The sequence below is a fragment of the Pararge aegeria genome, chromosome 6 (assembly GCF_905163445.1).
Source record: "Pararge aegeria chromosome 6, ilParAegt1.1, whole genome shotgun sequence".
Classification (NCBI taxonomy): domain Eukaryota; kingdom Metazoa; phylum Arthropoda; class Insecta; order Lepidoptera; family Nymphalidae; genus Pararge; species Pararge aegeria.
This window is the reverse complement of record NC_053185.1, coordinates 4,837,788-4,856,208: the sequence shown is the minus strand read 5'-3', so window position 1 is coordinate 4,856,208 and position 18,421 is coordinate 4,837,788. Positions and strand designations below refer to the sequence as shown.

Here is an 18,421-nt window from a genome sequence, read left to right as displayed (position 1 = left end):
CGTAACAAACAAACTTACATTCACATTTATAATATTACTAGGGTCTAGGGATAGGGAAAGGGATGAAAATTGTTTTTTTTTTAGGAAAATTTCCTAGAACGTAAGTCCGTCACATGTATTCGATACAATTACACACGCATGTGGTGGAGAGTGGCTAGTTTTATTGTTATTGGTTTTTGTTCTTATGTTTATGTTATGTCATGATCTGGTTTGTGTTTAAAAAAAAAAAAGTATGATATTAAAATGCATACGTTTTTTTTCGTGGTGTTTAGGGGCATTCCTGGTACCATACTGCATCATGTTGGTGGTGGGTGGTATCCCGCTGTTCTACATGGAGCTGGCGCTGGGACAGTTCCATCGCAAGGGCGCAATCACCTGCTGGGGTCGGCTTGTGCCGCTGTTTAAAGGTAAGCTTTCATTTACTTAAACTTATAAGAAATAAGGTATACCAAAATATCTATATACAACCAGCGTCGAATATAAGTCCTCGTACTTACGAGTATATTGCATGGCATATGCTGAGCTGTAGGTATACCCTTTCTATCTGGTTTTAAGGACAGAAGGTCTGTTTATCTTTATATATATATTTCTTGTGTGCGTGTGTATGTCACTGAACTCCTCCTAAACGGCTGGACCGATTTGAATGATTTTTTTGGTACGCGTTTGGGTGGCACCCTGGATGGTTTAGATTCACAAACCAGCCCGACAGATGGGCTCCGCTTGTGTTAATATAAGATTTCCTGTAGGCAACACTTAAAATGACGCCCCCCCCTGGCGCAACGGTAAGCGCTGTGAATTTAAGCAGAAGGTCCAGGGTTCGATTCCCGGCAAGGGCGATTTGGGAATTTACAATTTCCGAATTTTCTCTGGTCCGTTCCGTCTGGTCTGGTCTGTTTCTGTTAATATAAGATGTCTTTGTAAGCAACACTTAAAATGACGAACTCCCTGGCGCAACGGTGAGCGCTGTGAATTTAAGCAGAAGGTCCCGGGTTCATAAAAACATTTCTAAATTTAAGAAAAAATGTGACTGCAATAATTTAAACATTAGAAGTAAGTATAAACTTACAGTGCAATATACTAGGTTACATAAAATTCATAATTCGTTTAAAGGAAATTGCGTACAATTCTACATCTTGGAGATGTCTCTTAAAAAGTTCAAAGTTTGTATTAAACGTAGGCTTATAGAAAAGTTCTATTATAGTATAAAGGACTACGTAAACGATAAAAAAGCTTGGGTGTAAATTATTGCTCTAACCAGGTTGCTCTTCTAATAATTTAAAATGACATTGTGAGATGGTGATAACAAAAAAAAAAAAAAACACCCCGCTAAGTTCGTTGTGGGCTTCTTCTTAGACCGGGACGCGTTTGGAACCCTCGTAGCTTTAGTTTTAAGTTTACGAATGTGGTTATCGCCATCATCTCACTACCGTGTAATTCTTATGTACGCATCAAAAGTGCCACCTGTGGCCCTACTTGAATAAAGATATTTTTGACTTTGACTTTGACTTTGATTCCCGGCAGGGGTTATTTGGGAACTTACAATTTCTGAATTTTCTCTGGTCCGTTCCGTCTTGTCTGGTGGGAGGCTTCCACCGTGGCTACCTACCCTACCGACAAAGACGTGCCGCTAAGCGATTTATGTTCCGGTGCGATGTCGCGTAGAAAGCGATTAGGGGTTACTCCCTTATAGGTTAGTCCGCTACCATCTGCATCATCGCTTACTACCAGTTGAGATTGCAGGCAAGGTCTAGTAATTAGTAGTGCAACAAAAAAAATATGAATAAATGTATTTTCTTCTCTTCTTACTTACTCCTTTATATTGCAATGTCGATCAAGAAATAACTAATCACTAATTTTAGAATGGTAATTAGGTATGCCGATGATATTCCATTTTTTTTGTGTATATTTTAAATGACAATTTAAAAAAAGGACTAAAAAGGATTTACCGTTTAGTCCGTAGTCCACCAAGTGCGGAGTAGTAATAATTAAATGAATGAAAAACACTTTTTGTACACCTAACAGAATTGAAATTATAAACAAAATACAAAAAAAAATTATATAAAAACCACAGGTATTATAGACAAACGCCTATAATTCGCACGCTTTCCTGAATATTATCACAGTAAATGCTTAAGCTTATATATTTACTGTGATATAATGAAGATCTCTCAGGCATGCAATGAAATATTACCTGCATGAAGAAAGATAATTTAAGTAAACGTGATTTTACGTTATTTACAATTATTTAAGATTTTAAGAACTAATAGTAAACTGAAGTGTCACTCGATAAAATCTGGTTTTTAAGGTTTTATGAGAAAAATTTTTGAACCAAAGCTATTTCAAACGCACATATTTCGCGCATATAACGCGCATTTATATAACGCGCATAAGAATTCTGTTATATGACCTGCAAATTTTAGTTCCTACTTGGTCCGTATCATACGCGTATTGTACCGAGGTTTGTGAAAGAAAGTCCAGAGCAAAGTAAAAAGTGGAGACATAAAGTCATACTGAATTTACGACCACTTCATTCGGTCACGTACGGACTACGTAGTCGCAATAGTCTTTCAAACGATCAATGTCTTTGCAATCTTGAGTTATAGCATTTTTCTTTTTTACTGGAACACTAAGGGGTAAGAATATTTAAGTCCTTGCCATGGAGTCGGTTTGATTTTTCGGCCAGCTCCATTGAGTTCTCTATACACATGACTGTATGCGATATTATTTTTTTTAACTGGCCACTGCTGAAAATTTACCCTACGCCTCAATTTTCTAAACATTGCATTGCTTAAAACCAGTATAATTTTTTATTACCTACCTGGTCGTCTCTACAGCTAAAATTATATTTCTGCAACAAGAGAGTCGATCATATTAAAATAATACTGCTTTAAGCGTTGGTAGTCTCTATGTATATGGGTGGTAATGAAGGCAGCGGCATGCATACAGGGTATGCACAGGGTATGCAGAGGATATAAAATGGAGAAAATCTCCAGTACGAGTTAAAAAAAACTTAGGGGTAGGCATATTAAGAGTTATAAAAAGCCTTACGTTTTTATAACTCGTACTGAAGATTTTCTTAATTTTGTATTATCTGCATACCCTGTGCATACCCTCTATGCACGCCACTGAATGAAGGCGTTATTGTGTGTGTGTGTGTAGTGAGATCTCAGTTTCGAGTAGGTAAATTAGCTCTATTGCCTTCTTTTGGTGGCCATTTTGGCGATTTTTTGAGTTTTACTCTTTCAACTGGTCAGCCCATCTCATCGGTGACCGGCGTAGGTCTTTACATGGTAGTAAACACAGAATATGTTGGATTTATATTCAACATTATCGAAAATTTTACCGTTTACGCAGCGTAAGCTCTCAAAAGAAAAAAAAACTCTGTATTTTGACACATTCGTCATCGGTGCTATTTCCCTATTCGTTTCAGCTATTCGCCCTATTCGCCTAAGCTATATATCATTAATATAGCTTATAGCCTTCCTCGATAAATGGAACTGAAATAACTTTTCAAATCGGACCTATAGTTCCTGAGATCATCGCGTTCAAGTAAACAAACAAACTCTTCAGCTTTATATATTAGTAAATGATAAGATACAAGTTTCATTTTCCTCTCATAATGAATGTGCGATATGCTAGGATTTTCCCTAAGTAATAATTTAACGTCATTGCTCCTAGAATAAAATAAAGATCATATCATTCGCGGCGCGGTGCTCACAAGGCGTGCACTTAACACCCATAATTGACACCATTTCTCGTCCCCCTCTTAAGTGCTCCATACGCTTTCAGAGGACTCCGCAGATTTGCGAGGCTGGCTTATGGCCGGTGATTTCATTCCACTTGTCACGTGCCGGTAGAGTGGCCCAAGCGATATGATTTTAGAAGAATAAAATTGGTAATGGACTGGAAAGTAAGCTTTAGCGAGGACATATTTTCTTTAAGAAGGGTTGGCTTTTGTATTATTTTATCGTTTTCCTTATTGGAGTTTTATTTGCCGTACTCCCTGACACAGTACTAAGCCCAGTAGCCAGTGCTTAGCCGGGTTAGAGCACCGACTAGACCCGAGACAGTTTTAATAATTATAATTTCTGCATTATGTCTGGTGTGGTCTGGTCCCCCTTCAGCCATTTTCAGCCACGTTCCGGTACGATGCCGCGTAGAAATCTTCTAAGGGTATGAGGGCAATATACCTAGTTACGTTAGCTTAGGTGGCCGTGGCTATAATAAGATTTGTGTGCCCAGTAGTGTCTAAGCAAAGGAAAAGAGAAAGAGAAAAGAGCAGTTAAGGCCCATTATATTGTTAACGACTTTTAATAGTATGTATATACTTACTCATTTATTGTATGTTATAGTATTTAAATATGTAAGTGTTGTTTTTATATATATTAGTTTAGTTTTATTTATTAATTATATTATTTAATTTTTATCTTTTTGTGTACACTAGTTTATGTATTAGCATGTAATTATTCGCATGTATGTATTTTAATATTTGTACCACCAGCAGTCTATTCTCCTCTTCTTTTTTTTTTTCTAATTCTAAGGTTGCCTGGCAGAGATCGCTATTAAGCGATAAGGCCGCCTTTTGTATTACTACTTCTTTCGATATGTTTCTGTTTTTGTTATATTTTAAATATGTTAATGTTGTGGTATACAAATAAAGAGTTTAATAATAATAATAATAAGCAGTTGATTATTCAAAATCGTTTATACGACTTAGACGACTTGTTTAAATGTAATGCTAAAACCTCAATTACATGATATAACATCATAATTAATAATGACAGTGTAAGTGAAATCCATAAATCAATAAATAATGATGTAAAATAACAATATGAAATACCAACAATAATACTAATAAGAGAAATTTATAATTAAGGTAGTAGAATAAATGGCCTTTTTATTTGTTTATTTATTTATTTAAGTGATATCCAATCTTAATTCTATAACTGAGTAGTTAGTAGTTTTAAGGTGACATATTTTAATATTTTGTACCTATTTTTATTTATTGCATTAATAATAATTTTACTTTTACTATAATAATTTAGGTTCAGTAACGGAATAAAAATAAATAATTTCGATAGATTTATTGCAAATGTATGCATGTACTTGAAAGCAATTAATAAACAATAAGACACTTAATGGATTGTGAAAAATAATGTATTACATTATTTTTCACAATCCCCTAGGGGTATCAAATGAAAGGGCTCGACGAGAAGAATTATGAACACTATAATTAAGACTTGTATACCTTATCCTCAGGTATCGGATACGCAGTGGTGTTGATAGCTTTTTACGTGGACTTCTACTACAATGTAATAATCGCGTGGGCTCTTCGGTTCTTTTTCGCTTCCTTCACGACTATGCTGCCTTGGACAAACTGTAACAATGCGTGGAATACTGAAGCCTGTCAACCGGTAAGGATATTTCCTAGATATATAGGTATACCTATAGACAATGAGTGATAAGGCTGCCATTACACTCTAGTTTAGTTAATATGTTGTTTATGTATTATGTTTTATGTTGCGGTGTTTAATGAATAATTTTATTATTATTGCAATGGTTTATGATAATAAATCTGCTAATATTACACTATCGGCTTAAATACGTAACTGTAAACATTAAGCGCGAATCTACTAAAAACAAAACCTTTTTTATATTCTTCTACAAGTTAATCCAGATTGACTGCTATCTTACCTGATGGTATGTGATGATGCAGTCTAAGATGTAAAAGGATAACCGGTGTGGCAGTAATAGGAATCTCCACCCTAATCTGTTTCTACGCGGCCTCGTACCGGAACTTGAAATCGCTTAGCGGCACGTCTTTGCCCCTGCCAGCGCTCGCAGCTAAATAATATTGAAGAATAATATTGAACAATATTGTTGTAGTTCGAAGCGAACTGGACATCGGTAAACGCAAACAAATCAACACGCCACAATTACTCCGTGTCTAACACTCCCGCACAGACCACACAATTCACATCTGCCGCTTCCGAATACTTTAAGTAAGTCACACAAACATATTCTTTATAATATAATAATATATATTACTTCCTGTTTCATATTTTGCTCCTGCTTATGAACTAAGCATGACTCTTCTATTTTCCTATAAATATACAGAAATATATTAGCTCTTTAAACAAAGTTTCCCCCCTCAATTTATAGCTATAATTCTGTAGTTTTTATATGCTAAACTTATACTGAATACACTGTTTTTATTTACAAAAGAAACCGACTTTTACACAACTAAAAGCAAGAAAAAAATATTTTCTTCAACATTTATAAATCTGTGTCAAGTAAAATGTAGAAAATTACTACGTATAGGTCATATACTTCGCATTCCCTTTGATGCAGTACCAAGGAAAGTACCAGCTTGTGTACATTTCATGGGAAGTATACCATTTAAAACAAGGATTAAAAAAATATACGAAAGCTCTCCTTATTGTGAGCCAGTTTAAATAGTACTTTACTTTACCAAAACAGGAAAACCGACGGGTTCCGTACCATCGTCATCAAAAATCTTTGTTGTATGGGATCCTCCTTCAATATTTATTTTATTATGTATTTAATATTTATTGTTATAATGGCAACAGAAATCTGTGAAAATCTAAACTGTCCAACTATCTAGGTTCAACAGTTTAAATTTTCACAGATTAAATTTAGGACAGACGGACGGACAGCGGAGTCTTAGTAATAAGGCTCCATTTTACCTTATGGTTACCCTAAAAATCGTATTATTTAGAATCAGAAGTTTCTAAACTTATGTAAAATGAATTTAGTTTCAGCCAAGAATAACTGCATGACTAGAAGTATTATTTTTATGTTTCAGCCGCGCAATTCTAGAACTTCACATGTCCGAAGGTATACATGACTTGGGCGCTATTAAATGGGACATGGCTCTCTGTCTATTTACGGTCTACATCATCTGCTATTTTTCGCTGTGGAAGGGCATTAGTACTTCCGGAAAAGTACGTATCCTTCATATCATTTGTTTTAAATCTTATCTTATATTTTTAAACGAGCAATTCTTGAATATATATAATTGGAATCTCGGAATCGGCTCCAACGATTTTCGTTAAATTTAGTATACAGGGGGTTTCGGGGGCGATAAATCGATCTCGCTAGGATTCATTTATATTGGAATATCAGAATCATTTATATTGGACATACGACTATTAAGTGGACTCATTCGCGGACGAAGTCGCGCGGGTCCGCTAGTATATATTAAGAGGCGAGAATCAGATTTAAAAAAAAATCCTTTTTTTTTTAATGCGAATCTTTTTTAAAGAAAACTTGCTTATAATATTCTGAAAATTGATAATATTTGTAGTGCTTGATAAATAAACCATCATCATCATCAAACTATTACCGGCCCACTACGGGGCACGGGTCTCCTCTCAAAATGAGCTGGGTTTAGGCCGTAGTCTACCACGCTGGCCAAGTGCGGATTGGTAGACTTCATACGCCGCCGTTAAGAACATTTGGAGAACTCTCAGGGGTGCAGGTTTCCTCACGATGTTTTCCTTCACCGTTGAAGCAAGTGGTATTTTGTGCTTACGTGCGATGTGCGTTTTAGAAAAGTTAGAGGTGCGTGCTGGGATTCGAACTCGGTTCCCTCAAAGTGAAGTCGAGCTTCTACCCACTGGGCTATCGGCGCTTCAATATTTTTAAGTTGAAAAAAAAATGTTATCTACTACCCCTGATAATATTTCATCTTTCGTAACGTTTCACGTTTAACGTTTCATTAAAAATATGAAGGAAACCGTCGCCTCTAAAATGTTTCTTTTCAATTCGGGGAATTTGATAATCTATTTTGTTTTAGGTTGTGTGGTTTACCGCTCTATTCCCCTATGCAGTCCTCTTAATTCTTTTGGTGAGAGGAGTAACTTTACCCGGGTCTGCAACTGGAATCGAATACTACTTGAGTCCAAACTTCGAAGCCATCACTCAACCGCAGGTACGTAAGGATTTTCTTTTAGATTTTTCCTAAGTAAGCCGAGTATTGACTGTATGAGGTATTTTCTCTTTCAAGGTGTGGGTCGATGCAGCTACGCAAGTATTCTTCTCATTGGGTCCAGGATTCGGCGTTCTTTTGGCTTATGCATCGTATAATAAATACCACAACAACGTTTACAAGTATGTTTTTTTAATATTTTACAAAATATATTGTTGAAACTTTAAGAGTTTTACAAACGTGGAATCGGAGTTTGTAATACAGTTCTTTGCCAACACGCCAACTGAAAGCACCTTTCTAATGACAGGAGTTGACAATTCCGACGAAATCCCAAGTTTATTTCTAAGGCCAGAATTTTATAAAACTTAGTTTTAGTAGTTGGGTCATTGCTCAACGGTAGGAAATCATTTGCAGTTCATACGTGCACAAACGCACTGCCCTACCCCTACCCAATTTTTTTTATATTACTAGCCTGGGAAGAGGATTTTTTCATTTACAACATTTCTTCCTGCTTCATGTCTTTACTAGTGACAATCCCTGATGTATCTACAATCCCTGAAATTATGCATGTATTAAAATTAATAAATCGGTTCTTTTTTTAATCTGTGCACCAACCACCAGTTAGTTCATCTTCGTTATCCCTATTATATATTACCTTTAGTGGTTGCCAGGAACAGATCACTACGAGTGAAGGCCGCCCTTACGAACTATCATTCGTTTTATTTCCTATATTGTTTTTTTTATTTTGGATGAAATAAAGAGTTTTATTTTATTATTGATCCCTGTGTACTCTACTGCTCATTTCTTCACATCGTCTGATATAAATTTGATATCTCTGGTTAGATTAATATTCAAATAAAATTCCTAGTTCTTTATTTGTATATAATCTAATCTTGTAACTAAATTACGATGTTTTCAGAGACGCTATTCTTACCAGCGTCATCAATTCCTGCACCTCTTTCGTTGCCGGTTTCGTCATCTTTAGCGTCCTTGGCTACATGGCCCACGCATCCGGCAAAGACGTTCAAGATGTGGCTACGGAGGGACCGGGACTTGTGTTTATTGTATACCCAGCTGCGATCGCCACCATGCCGGGTTCCACCTTCTGGGCGTTGATATTCTTTATGATGCTATTAACTTTGGGCTTGGACAGTTCTGTAAGTTGTTCTTTTTATTCTTATTTTTCTTTTAGTTCCACTGCAAGTTATACCTTGACTAGTTTAAGTAGTAACGGGCTAACCTGTTAGGGAGTATGAAAGTCATACCCTTAATCGGTTTCCTAGCGACATCGGACCGGAACTGTGTGGTCAACCACAGTCAAATCCTTCCACCAGACCAGACCAGAGGAAATTCAGAAATTATAAATTTCTGAATTTCCCCTGCCCGGAATCGAACCCGGGATCTCCTAGGGAGGGATTCACGGCCCTCACTTCACTCCTCAGATAGGTTCTCGTATTTGTGGAAGTTACCATAACATCTTAAAGTTAAATATTTGTACCACTACTTATTGGATAGAAGTAGGCGTTACTTAACGGAAATCCATGACGTGCAATAAGACTGAAACTGCAACCCGATATATTTCACTTTACTTTTTGTAAAATCGAGCCTCACGGTCAAGCTCACAGTGCCAGATTCTCCTGCTTTTTGCGGAATATAGGAAACTAGGCTCTATTTTCATTGTAGGTACCATTACTAATTTTAATATATCATCGTCATCATCATCATAATATCAACCCATTACCGGGCCACTACAGGGCACGGGTCTTCTTTCAAAATGAGAAGGGGGTTGAGGCCGGCAACGCAGGTCCAGGTTGGATTGGTGGACTTCACACACCTTTGAGAACATTATAGAGAACTCTCAAACGTGCGGCTTTCCACACGATTTTTTTCCTTCACCGTTGAAGCAAATGATTATTTTAATTCCTTAAAAAAATATGAGCCGATTTTGATTTATTTTGCATGCAGTACATTCAGCAAGCGGAAAAAACAACTGTTCAAAAATAGCCCAACGAAACTGAGCCTCGATGGGATCGGCTTATGATCTGTGCCACGCATGCGTTTAGTACACTCGTTTTTTTTCCGTTCGCAGAGTAAAGTACTTATTTTTGAAAGTTTTGCTAGCTATGTACATGTAAAAAAATTCTAAAATGTTTTATTAATGTAGACCTTATAACAGGCACTTTTATGCGGCGTTCATACGTTTAACATGTTAACACTAATGTTAGGTGATGGTGAATGGTGATAACTGCATTCGTTGACTTAAAACTAAAGCTAGTAGGGTTCCAAACGCGCCCTGGTCTAAGAAGAGCCCACAACAAACTTAGCCAAGTTTTTTCTTGTTATCACCATCTCACATTCAAGTTAATGTTTAGCTATGAACTTAGAGCAATTCATACCCAAGCTTTTTTATGATACATGTAATCCTTAATATTATAATAGAATTTCTTATAAGCTTACGTTTTATATAAGCTTACTAGCGGAGCCCAGCGCCATCTGTCGCGCATACCAAAAAATTCATTCAAATCGGTCCAGCCGTTTAGGAGAAGTTCAGTGACATACACACGCACACAAGAAAAAAAAAAAAAAAATAATTATATATGTATATATATAATTTTGTCCTTTTTACAGTTTGGTGGTTCAGAAGCAATAATAACGGCACTTAGCGATGAATACCCGCCTATTGGTCGGCATAGGGAGTTATTTGTGGCGTGTCTATTCACACTCTACTTCATTGTTGGATTGGCTTCATGCACTACGGGCGGCTTCTACTTCTTCCAACTGCTGGATAGATATGCAGCTGGATATTCTATATTGGTGGCTGTGTTTTTCGAAGCTATAGCGGTTTCTTGGATCTATGGTAAGCTTTTATGTTTTTGTTTATATATTCAAAGTTTTCGGGTAATCTACAGATGATTTCCAAGGTCAATAGAGTTATTTAAATCAGGACCCAGAGAATACGAGAAATAGCTACCTAAAAGAAGTGGTATAAATAGGATATAAAAACAAAGAAGAGAAATTCTTCTAAATCATCGATTCTTCTTAATTTAGGCTTTGAAACAAAATGATAACGAAGTCGATAACTGTCCATTTTACGAACTAGAAGAACATATCATGAAATTCGTTAATGAATGAATGAATACACCTAAACACTTTTTTGGTACACCACATACACATACAGAAAACCAACCACATAATATACATAAAGTGTTACGGTATAAATATAATTTGCCATACTCCCTAACAAGTAGCACGTTACCATCTTTGACTGCATCATAACATACCACCAGGTGAGATTGCTGTCAAGTGCCAACTTGTAGAGGAATAAAAAATAAAGATATAATTTGTGGGTTATAATAATAGCCTCGAGATATTGCTACGAGTATGATTGTTTAAATTAAGTACTGGAATATTCTTTGTGCAGGTACTGAAAGATTTTGCGAAGACATCAAGGATATGATCGGTTTTCGACCTGGTCTGTATTGGAGGATCTGTTGGCGTTTTGTGGCCCCCGCGTTTCTTCTCTTCATCATTGCGTACGGATTACTGGACTACGAACCTTTGCAGTATGAGGACTATGTGTACCCTGGTTGGGCGAACGCTCTTGGTTGGGCTATTGCGGGATCCAGTGTCATTTGCATTCCGACTGTCGCCATTTACAAGATCCTTACTACGAAGGGAACTTTCTTTGAGGTAATTTTGCTATCTTCTTGTGTTTCTTTTTCTTCTTTCTTAAAGTCTAGTCTGGTCTAATTGCATGGTGCACTTATAAACTTGACGTAAGAGTTGAGATCAATAGTCAAATGCTCTGAAGCAGCTTCCAAGATTTATAAGTTTGTAAAATATTTAGCAACACATGTGAGATTGCTGTTACATTAAATAGTTTTGTAATTATTTATAGAATCAAAGTACTTATCTGTGAATTCATACTACCACGCTATAAATATTTTTGAGTGCGTCTTAAATGGCTTTTGATAGAAGTTTGATAATTCACGAACTTAATGCTATAAAAATAAACGATTCTGTCTAAGTAAATCTTAAGCCGTCATCAGAATACAGTTGTCTATACCCGTTCTCTACCCGCGGGTGTCGTGCGAGGCTAAGAAAATATAATGAAAATGGGTAGCAGTGTCTTCTGTGCTACTAGTACCATCTACTGCGACCACTTCTGTTGGGAGAGGCCTTAACTCCAGCAGTGGACTGTGACGGGCTAATGATGATTGTGAAAATCTTTGTTATTCCAGCGCCTTCACATCCTAACAACGCCATACGCCGACACGCACAACACAGTCCAAAATGGAATGGTTGTATCAGAGAGCGGTGGAGTAAAGTTGGCTTCAGCGGTGACCACTCCGGGAACCCCACCAGCCCCTGGCCCTCTGCCTGGACAACCGGCGCTTGTTTGAGCGACGCTCTCCTTCGACGTCTATTACGTATAGACGTAAACAAAGCTCAAGAGAAAGAGATAATTATTTAATGTAAAACAAACTTTCATTTAATTTGCGTAAGATAGAAATGAATATCGATACTATTGTTTTCTCTCTCACGCTTACGACAGAATTTGTTTACATTCATTACCTCTTTCGTTGATCTTTGTTAGACAAAGTGCACGGGACTTTAATAAAGATTATACATCCGAGAGCGGTGTTAATGTGTTTATGCAAGATAATTAGGTACTTCATTTAACATGAAAAAAACTTCAACTTAATCTTGGCAATGCTATAATAATATAGATAAATACTTAGTCGTAGAGCCACGTTTTACATATTATAAAGGCAATGTATATTTCGGCTTTAAACTCGCAGACGGCGTTTATTTTGAAAGTTGATCGATGGTTAATGCCGACCATGTAGGTTGAGTATCTATCTTTTCAGCTGTCAAAATTAAATGCTGTCATCGAGCGAGTTGCTGATTTAGGTTTAAATTGAAAAGAAGCAATGTAATAAAATACCTTCTTAGTTAGTAATTTATTCTCGCTTTTAATTATTATATTTATGTAGCTAAATAAACTAAATAAGATTTCATATATTACTGTTTACAGTTTTCAATTTTACTGTTTCTAAAAGTTATATAATTAGCTTTAGACGTTATTAACATTAGAAAAGTTATCTAAAATATGCACCTATTATATTATTATATACCTACTTCGAATAGTATAAACATTATTAATCATGTACCTATTAACCGTGTTAAAAATAACAATAATACTAATTAAAATATGTAGGTAATTATATTTCAACGGTACACTAGGTAGGTACCTTTTTGCCTACGAAATCTTAATTCGTTTATAATTATAGTTCAATATTACTAATTTAATCTTATTAATTTGATATTTTCCTTAATATATCACTATTTCCTTATCTATGTTCACGCTTACAATAAGCCACAGACTCATCTTAAAACAAAAAAAAAGTAATTAGTATATAGATACTAGGTAAGCGTCCTTTTTCCATGTAATAAGTTAAAAAGTAGTACATACTATTGTAAGTTTGCTTCTCTAATATTTTAGGATTAGTTGTGTAAATCTGGTAAATCAGCAAACCGTCGTTTAACCGTTGTTTAAGTAGATTTAAACTTAGCCTAATAATAATTACTTTGCATACACAAGTCAAAATAAACTTACTATGTGCTTGAAAGCTAAAAATTTAAATATCCGGCTAAAACAAAATTCATGTAACATTTAAGAAACTATTTAGGTAAATAACAAAATAACAGAGAAAATTTGAATCAATATAAATAAGATTTTTTTTGACTGTGCTTATGCAAGGTTGGCCAAAGCGCAAAAGGTTGAAGCTGGAACAATTAGTCTAATTTTTGAGTCGCTACAAAGATTCCTGAGCAATAAAATATCTATTATTACATATTTTTCTGTACTCGTAGTTATCCATTACGTATGTAGTAGGGTGAAGTGTTTAATCGGTCATGTGCGTCTATCAAGTGCGTTCTCAAGATCGATTGTTGTACTTTGTTAAAGAGCATAGGTTCTCACCTCCATTTAGTTAACAAGAAATATAGCTAAACATTCCGGATTATACTGGGAATTTGCTGTGCCTCAGCTATCTGCGCTTATCGAGGCTTGTCTAAATTGTTCTTATTCTTTCAAACAGTTCACATACCATTTGCAAAGGATCCCGGATATCATAAGACATTTGCTGTCATAGTCGATTGTTAGTACAATTGATAGCTAACACTAAACCAATGACTTTCTACCACGTTTACATATTCGATCGCTTGAATGTTATCGATGCAGCGCCATCTAGTTTCAATACTGGGAAACCGTACGCTCACTAGATGGCGCACTTTCGATACCACATAAATCATAGTTAAATTCCATGCGATCGAATTAGTAAAATTTGGGTAAAAAATCTCGCACTTCGCACTGTTCATAATGTGCTGGTAAATCGGTAATGTCTTAAGTTAAAGAAATTTTAGTCACCTCCTTTTTCAGCTTAATTTATCAATAGAATGTAGGTTAACAATTCCCAATTGTGCTCATATATTCTCTCACATATTTTACCTATTAGGTATTTCTATCTACCTAGAATTAATTTTATAGGAACTTCTCTGTCTGCTCTTTCCAATGTAACTAAAAATGCGGCGAGTGTATGGAATGCTTTATATATCTGTAGTTCTGTAGATCTTTATCAATAAACTACCAACTAAGTATTCAAAGATTAATAGAGTTAAAAAATAAAAATAGTTGTTAATCCTTGGTAGAATATTTTTAAATATTGAACTAAATGTTAATATCAACAACAATTCACGAATATTACTATGAAGTCTGGGTCTGAAGATGAACGCAAAGTCTTGGATCGACCAACGAGTTTCAACTCAATAAGTATGTATTATTAAACCCTGATTGGCAATGTTAACGCATGGTGATGATTTTCAAAGAATCAGATTGTCTTCAAAGTAGTTTTTGTGAATCTTTTTAAACTAAGACAGAAAAATATTCATGTATAAATTATACTTATTATTTTTCAGTTAAAATACGTCGATAGAATCGACAAATTACGTTTTTTTTTTTTTGAAAAATGCTGTGTAGATAATAGAAAAGTAGAAAATAAGTTACGAAGTTTTAATCGGTGTAAAAATAATATAAGTAGTTCATATACCCACGTACCTAACAAATTATATCTAGTTAAATTTATTCACATTAATTGAAGAAGATTCATAATTAGGTACGTAAATGTAGTTTTATTACTTAATCATGAATATTCGCTATTTAACAAGTTTTATGCATTTAATAATGTTTGAATAATAAAATAAGTAATCTCTATTTATCTACGGCTAATATTGTCTCGTTATCTCTACTCTTTTAATGTCTGAATGTTGTGTCTAATCAATTTTAATCTATAGGATACTGTGTATAGGTGCTCCATTTTTTATAATTATTAATATTTAATTATTTAAGTTCAAGAATTTGATCAGTTGAAAAAATTGTTACTATCCATCACTCCGTCATGGGCAATGCGGAATGATGAATTGTATACACATTTTAATTTGGTTTTTATTTGAATTCAATATCTTAGATTGAATTATTTTAATGTTTATTTTTAAATAGGGTTTAAAGGAGACTATGTATAAGATTACAAGATGAATGTTCTACACGACACACTTACATATATAAACTATATTATTACCAACTAATTAGCTCTAGTCTGGTCTGGTCGATGACTTTAGCCGCGGCTAGTTACCACCTTTCTAGCAAAGCCGCTAAGCGATTTAGCTATACGGTACGTGGCTGTTTAGAACCCAAAATGGAGTGGGTTTAAAACTGCGCATCGTCACATACCATCGGGTGAGATCGCAGGCAACTTGGCAATCTCTAACTTTTAATGGAATTAAAATAGTTTTTGCGTAAGCCACTATAAATAAATACTATTATCAGTAGGTGTACCTTTTCAAATAACATCAAGATGATTGTATACATTTTTCTAGTCCTGTTTAAAATTTCAATCAAAAAGTCAAACATTCATCAACTGTCAAAATCAAAACGACTACCTAAGTACATCAACTGTCAAAAACAAAGCCACTACTGCAAGTGTGCTGCGCAATTACCCACTCTTCAATCTTTAAAGTACTTTAAATTTATATTATTAATATCCTCTTAAAGAAGTCTATGTGTAGAATTATTATAACTAACTCTATGCTTGTAATAGTTGTTTCAATAATCTTACTGTGATTCTCTCTTTGCAATGTTAGATGCGCTTAATAACTATTATGACAAAGTGTATTCGTAGCAGTAATTGTTTTAACAAATCAATAGTTGTACCAGCCATTATAACTATTGATTTATAGAATTAAATTTATACGTATCCTTAACGATGTTTTATTTAAAATATTAAAATATTTGACGCCCGATTGGCGCAGTGCGCAGCGACCCTGCTTTCTGAGTCCAAGGACGTGGGTTCGATTCCCAAAACTGGCAAATGTTTATTTATTAAAAAATTAGCGGTGATAGCCTTGGGCTTAGAGCTTCGGCATTCCTTTCGGAGGGACAGAGTTCGATCGTCGGGACGCACCTATATCTTTTCGTTTAAAATATCACTTTCTTTAACGTCTACCGTCCGTACCGGGAAAGATCGTGAAGAAACCTTCATGCCTGAGAGTTCTCCATAATGTTTGACAGCCGGTTGGCACAGTGCGCAGGTGACCCTGCTTTCTGCATCTAAGGCCGTGGGTTCGATTCCCATAACTGGAAACATGTTTGTGTGATAAACATGAATGTTTTTCAGTGTCTGGGTGTTTATCTTTATATTATAAGTATTTATGTGTATTATATTCATAAAAATATTCATCAGCTACCTAAGTACCCATAACACAAGCTACGCTTACTTTGGGGCTAGATGGCAATGTGTGTATTTTCGTAGTATATTTATTGTATATTCATACCTATAATGTTCTCAAAACTGTGTTGAAGTCCACCAATCCGCATTTGGCCAGCGTGGTGGACTACGGCGTAAAACCTTTTTAGTTCCGAGGGGAGACCCGTTCCCTACAGTGGCCCAATAACGGGTGATGATGATGAAATATTTTATTAATAAGCTATATTATTAAAAACCTACCAGTAATATTTCTAAAGCTGCGTCAAACCTATCGTCATTTTGTATGGAACAGAAAGAAAGTTGGGTAGCAAAAGGGATGGAAATGCCAATGTTTAGATGGAATGGATATGTAGTGTGACAAGTACGATAAGTTACGAATGAATATATAACGCCAGTGAAAAGTTGATTGTATGAAATAGGATATGCGTGTAAAATGAATGGATAGTGAGTTAACTGTCGATAGAAGTGAGTGGAAGTAGGAGCCACATATATTGTCAAACATAATTAGCTACAAAGAAAACTTTAAAATAACATAAGCCTGACCGCTTCCTGCGCTGTTAAAGTATGTAAATAAACCCAGTTAAAGCTTTGAAAATCCGCTAATAACTGGTTAATTCGACTCACAAATAAATCAGCGCCACCTCTTAAAATACCTATGAATTAACAACGGTCCACGAAATAATTGATGAAGTAATTAAGTACGTACATTTCTTATCATTATAAAAAAAGGCATAACCTTCTTAGAATGGTTAAAATACGTAAAAAACCACTCTCCAGTCATGAATCGTTCAGTTGATTCGGTTCTCGAAGGTCTGACCTGATCGGAGGACTGTCTATTTAAGGTTAAATCGTGCGCCAGTCAGTTTGGAGCTCTTACGTCGCTGATCACTATGGATTCTTACGTATAACCTTTGGTATAAGTAAAACCAAAACCAAGACTATGAGTTTTGCCCATATTATATAACCAATGAGTAAACGGAACCCCTAAAGGATAAACCACGTGTCGGTCTGGATCCTTTGATCTATACAGGAACAATGGTGATGTGCTCGACCGTAACAATACGACCGACCATTCATCTTTCGAAATTGTATATACTGACAATTTTTGTGAACACTTCCGTTAGTGCGATGCAGGATCTTTGTGGTGCCATCTAGTTTGGTATAATAATTATAATTGTAAAAAGGGTTTTTTTATTAGAGGCATATAAACCCATACAACAGCTTTTGTGTAGGAACAAAACAAACAAATCTATAATGAAATGTACACATTAAAACTTCCATCTAACTGAAATAGTTAGTAAACTTATTTAAGGCGTTATGAAAATCATTGGATGATTTTCAGATTTACATGGAAGGATACTCACGCGCTCCACTGCAGCTATGCTTATTACTTACCTATGTCATGTTACAGAAACGTTAATGTTTATTTTTTATTTAGCTTTATATACCTAGCTTTATTGCCTAGAATTTAAAATGTTCCTTCAGGTAGGGCGGCGACCACGGATGGAAATAAACAATATCCGCTGATATCTAATAGTTATTACGACACTCCGAGATATGATACTTTTGAGCCCAAATATAAATACTATGCAGAAGGCATTTTTCAAACGCTCCAATTTTTTTAAGAGGAGTCAGATCTAAATAT

At 35.4% G+C, this 18,421-nt stretch overlaps 1 protein-coding gene across 1 annotated transcript in view; it reads left to right on the top strand.

The window, feature by feature from the left end:
* The window catches only part of LOC120624507 (sodium-dependent dopamine transporter), a 30,676-nt gene extending 17,757 nt beyond the window's left edge, over positions 1-12,919 (top strand). The window contains exons 3-12 of the mRNA XM_039891094.1: positions 273-407; positions 5,260-5,414; positions 5,887-6,002; positions 6,827-6,965; positions 7,820-7,954; positions 8,030-8,133; positions 8,871-9,108; positions 10,580-10,808; positions 11,373-11,641; positions 12,193-12,919. Of these exons, the coding sequence (XP_039747028.1) occupies positions 273-407; positions 5,260-5,414; positions 5,887-6,002; positions 6,827-6,965; positions 7,820-7,954; positions 8,030-8,133; positions 8,871-9,108; positions 10,580-10,808; positions 11,373-11,641; positions 12,193-12,354 (1,682 nt within the window). The 3' untranslated portion in view covers positions 12,355-12,919. The remainder of the gene's footprint in view (positions 1-272; positions 408-5,259; positions 5,415-5,886; positions 6,003-6,826; positions 6,966-7,819; positions 7,955-8,029; positions 8,134-8,870; positions 9,109-10,579; positions 10,809-11,372; positions 11,642-12,192) is intronic.
* The last annotated feature ends 5,502 nt before the right edge of the window (positions 12,920-18,421 follow it).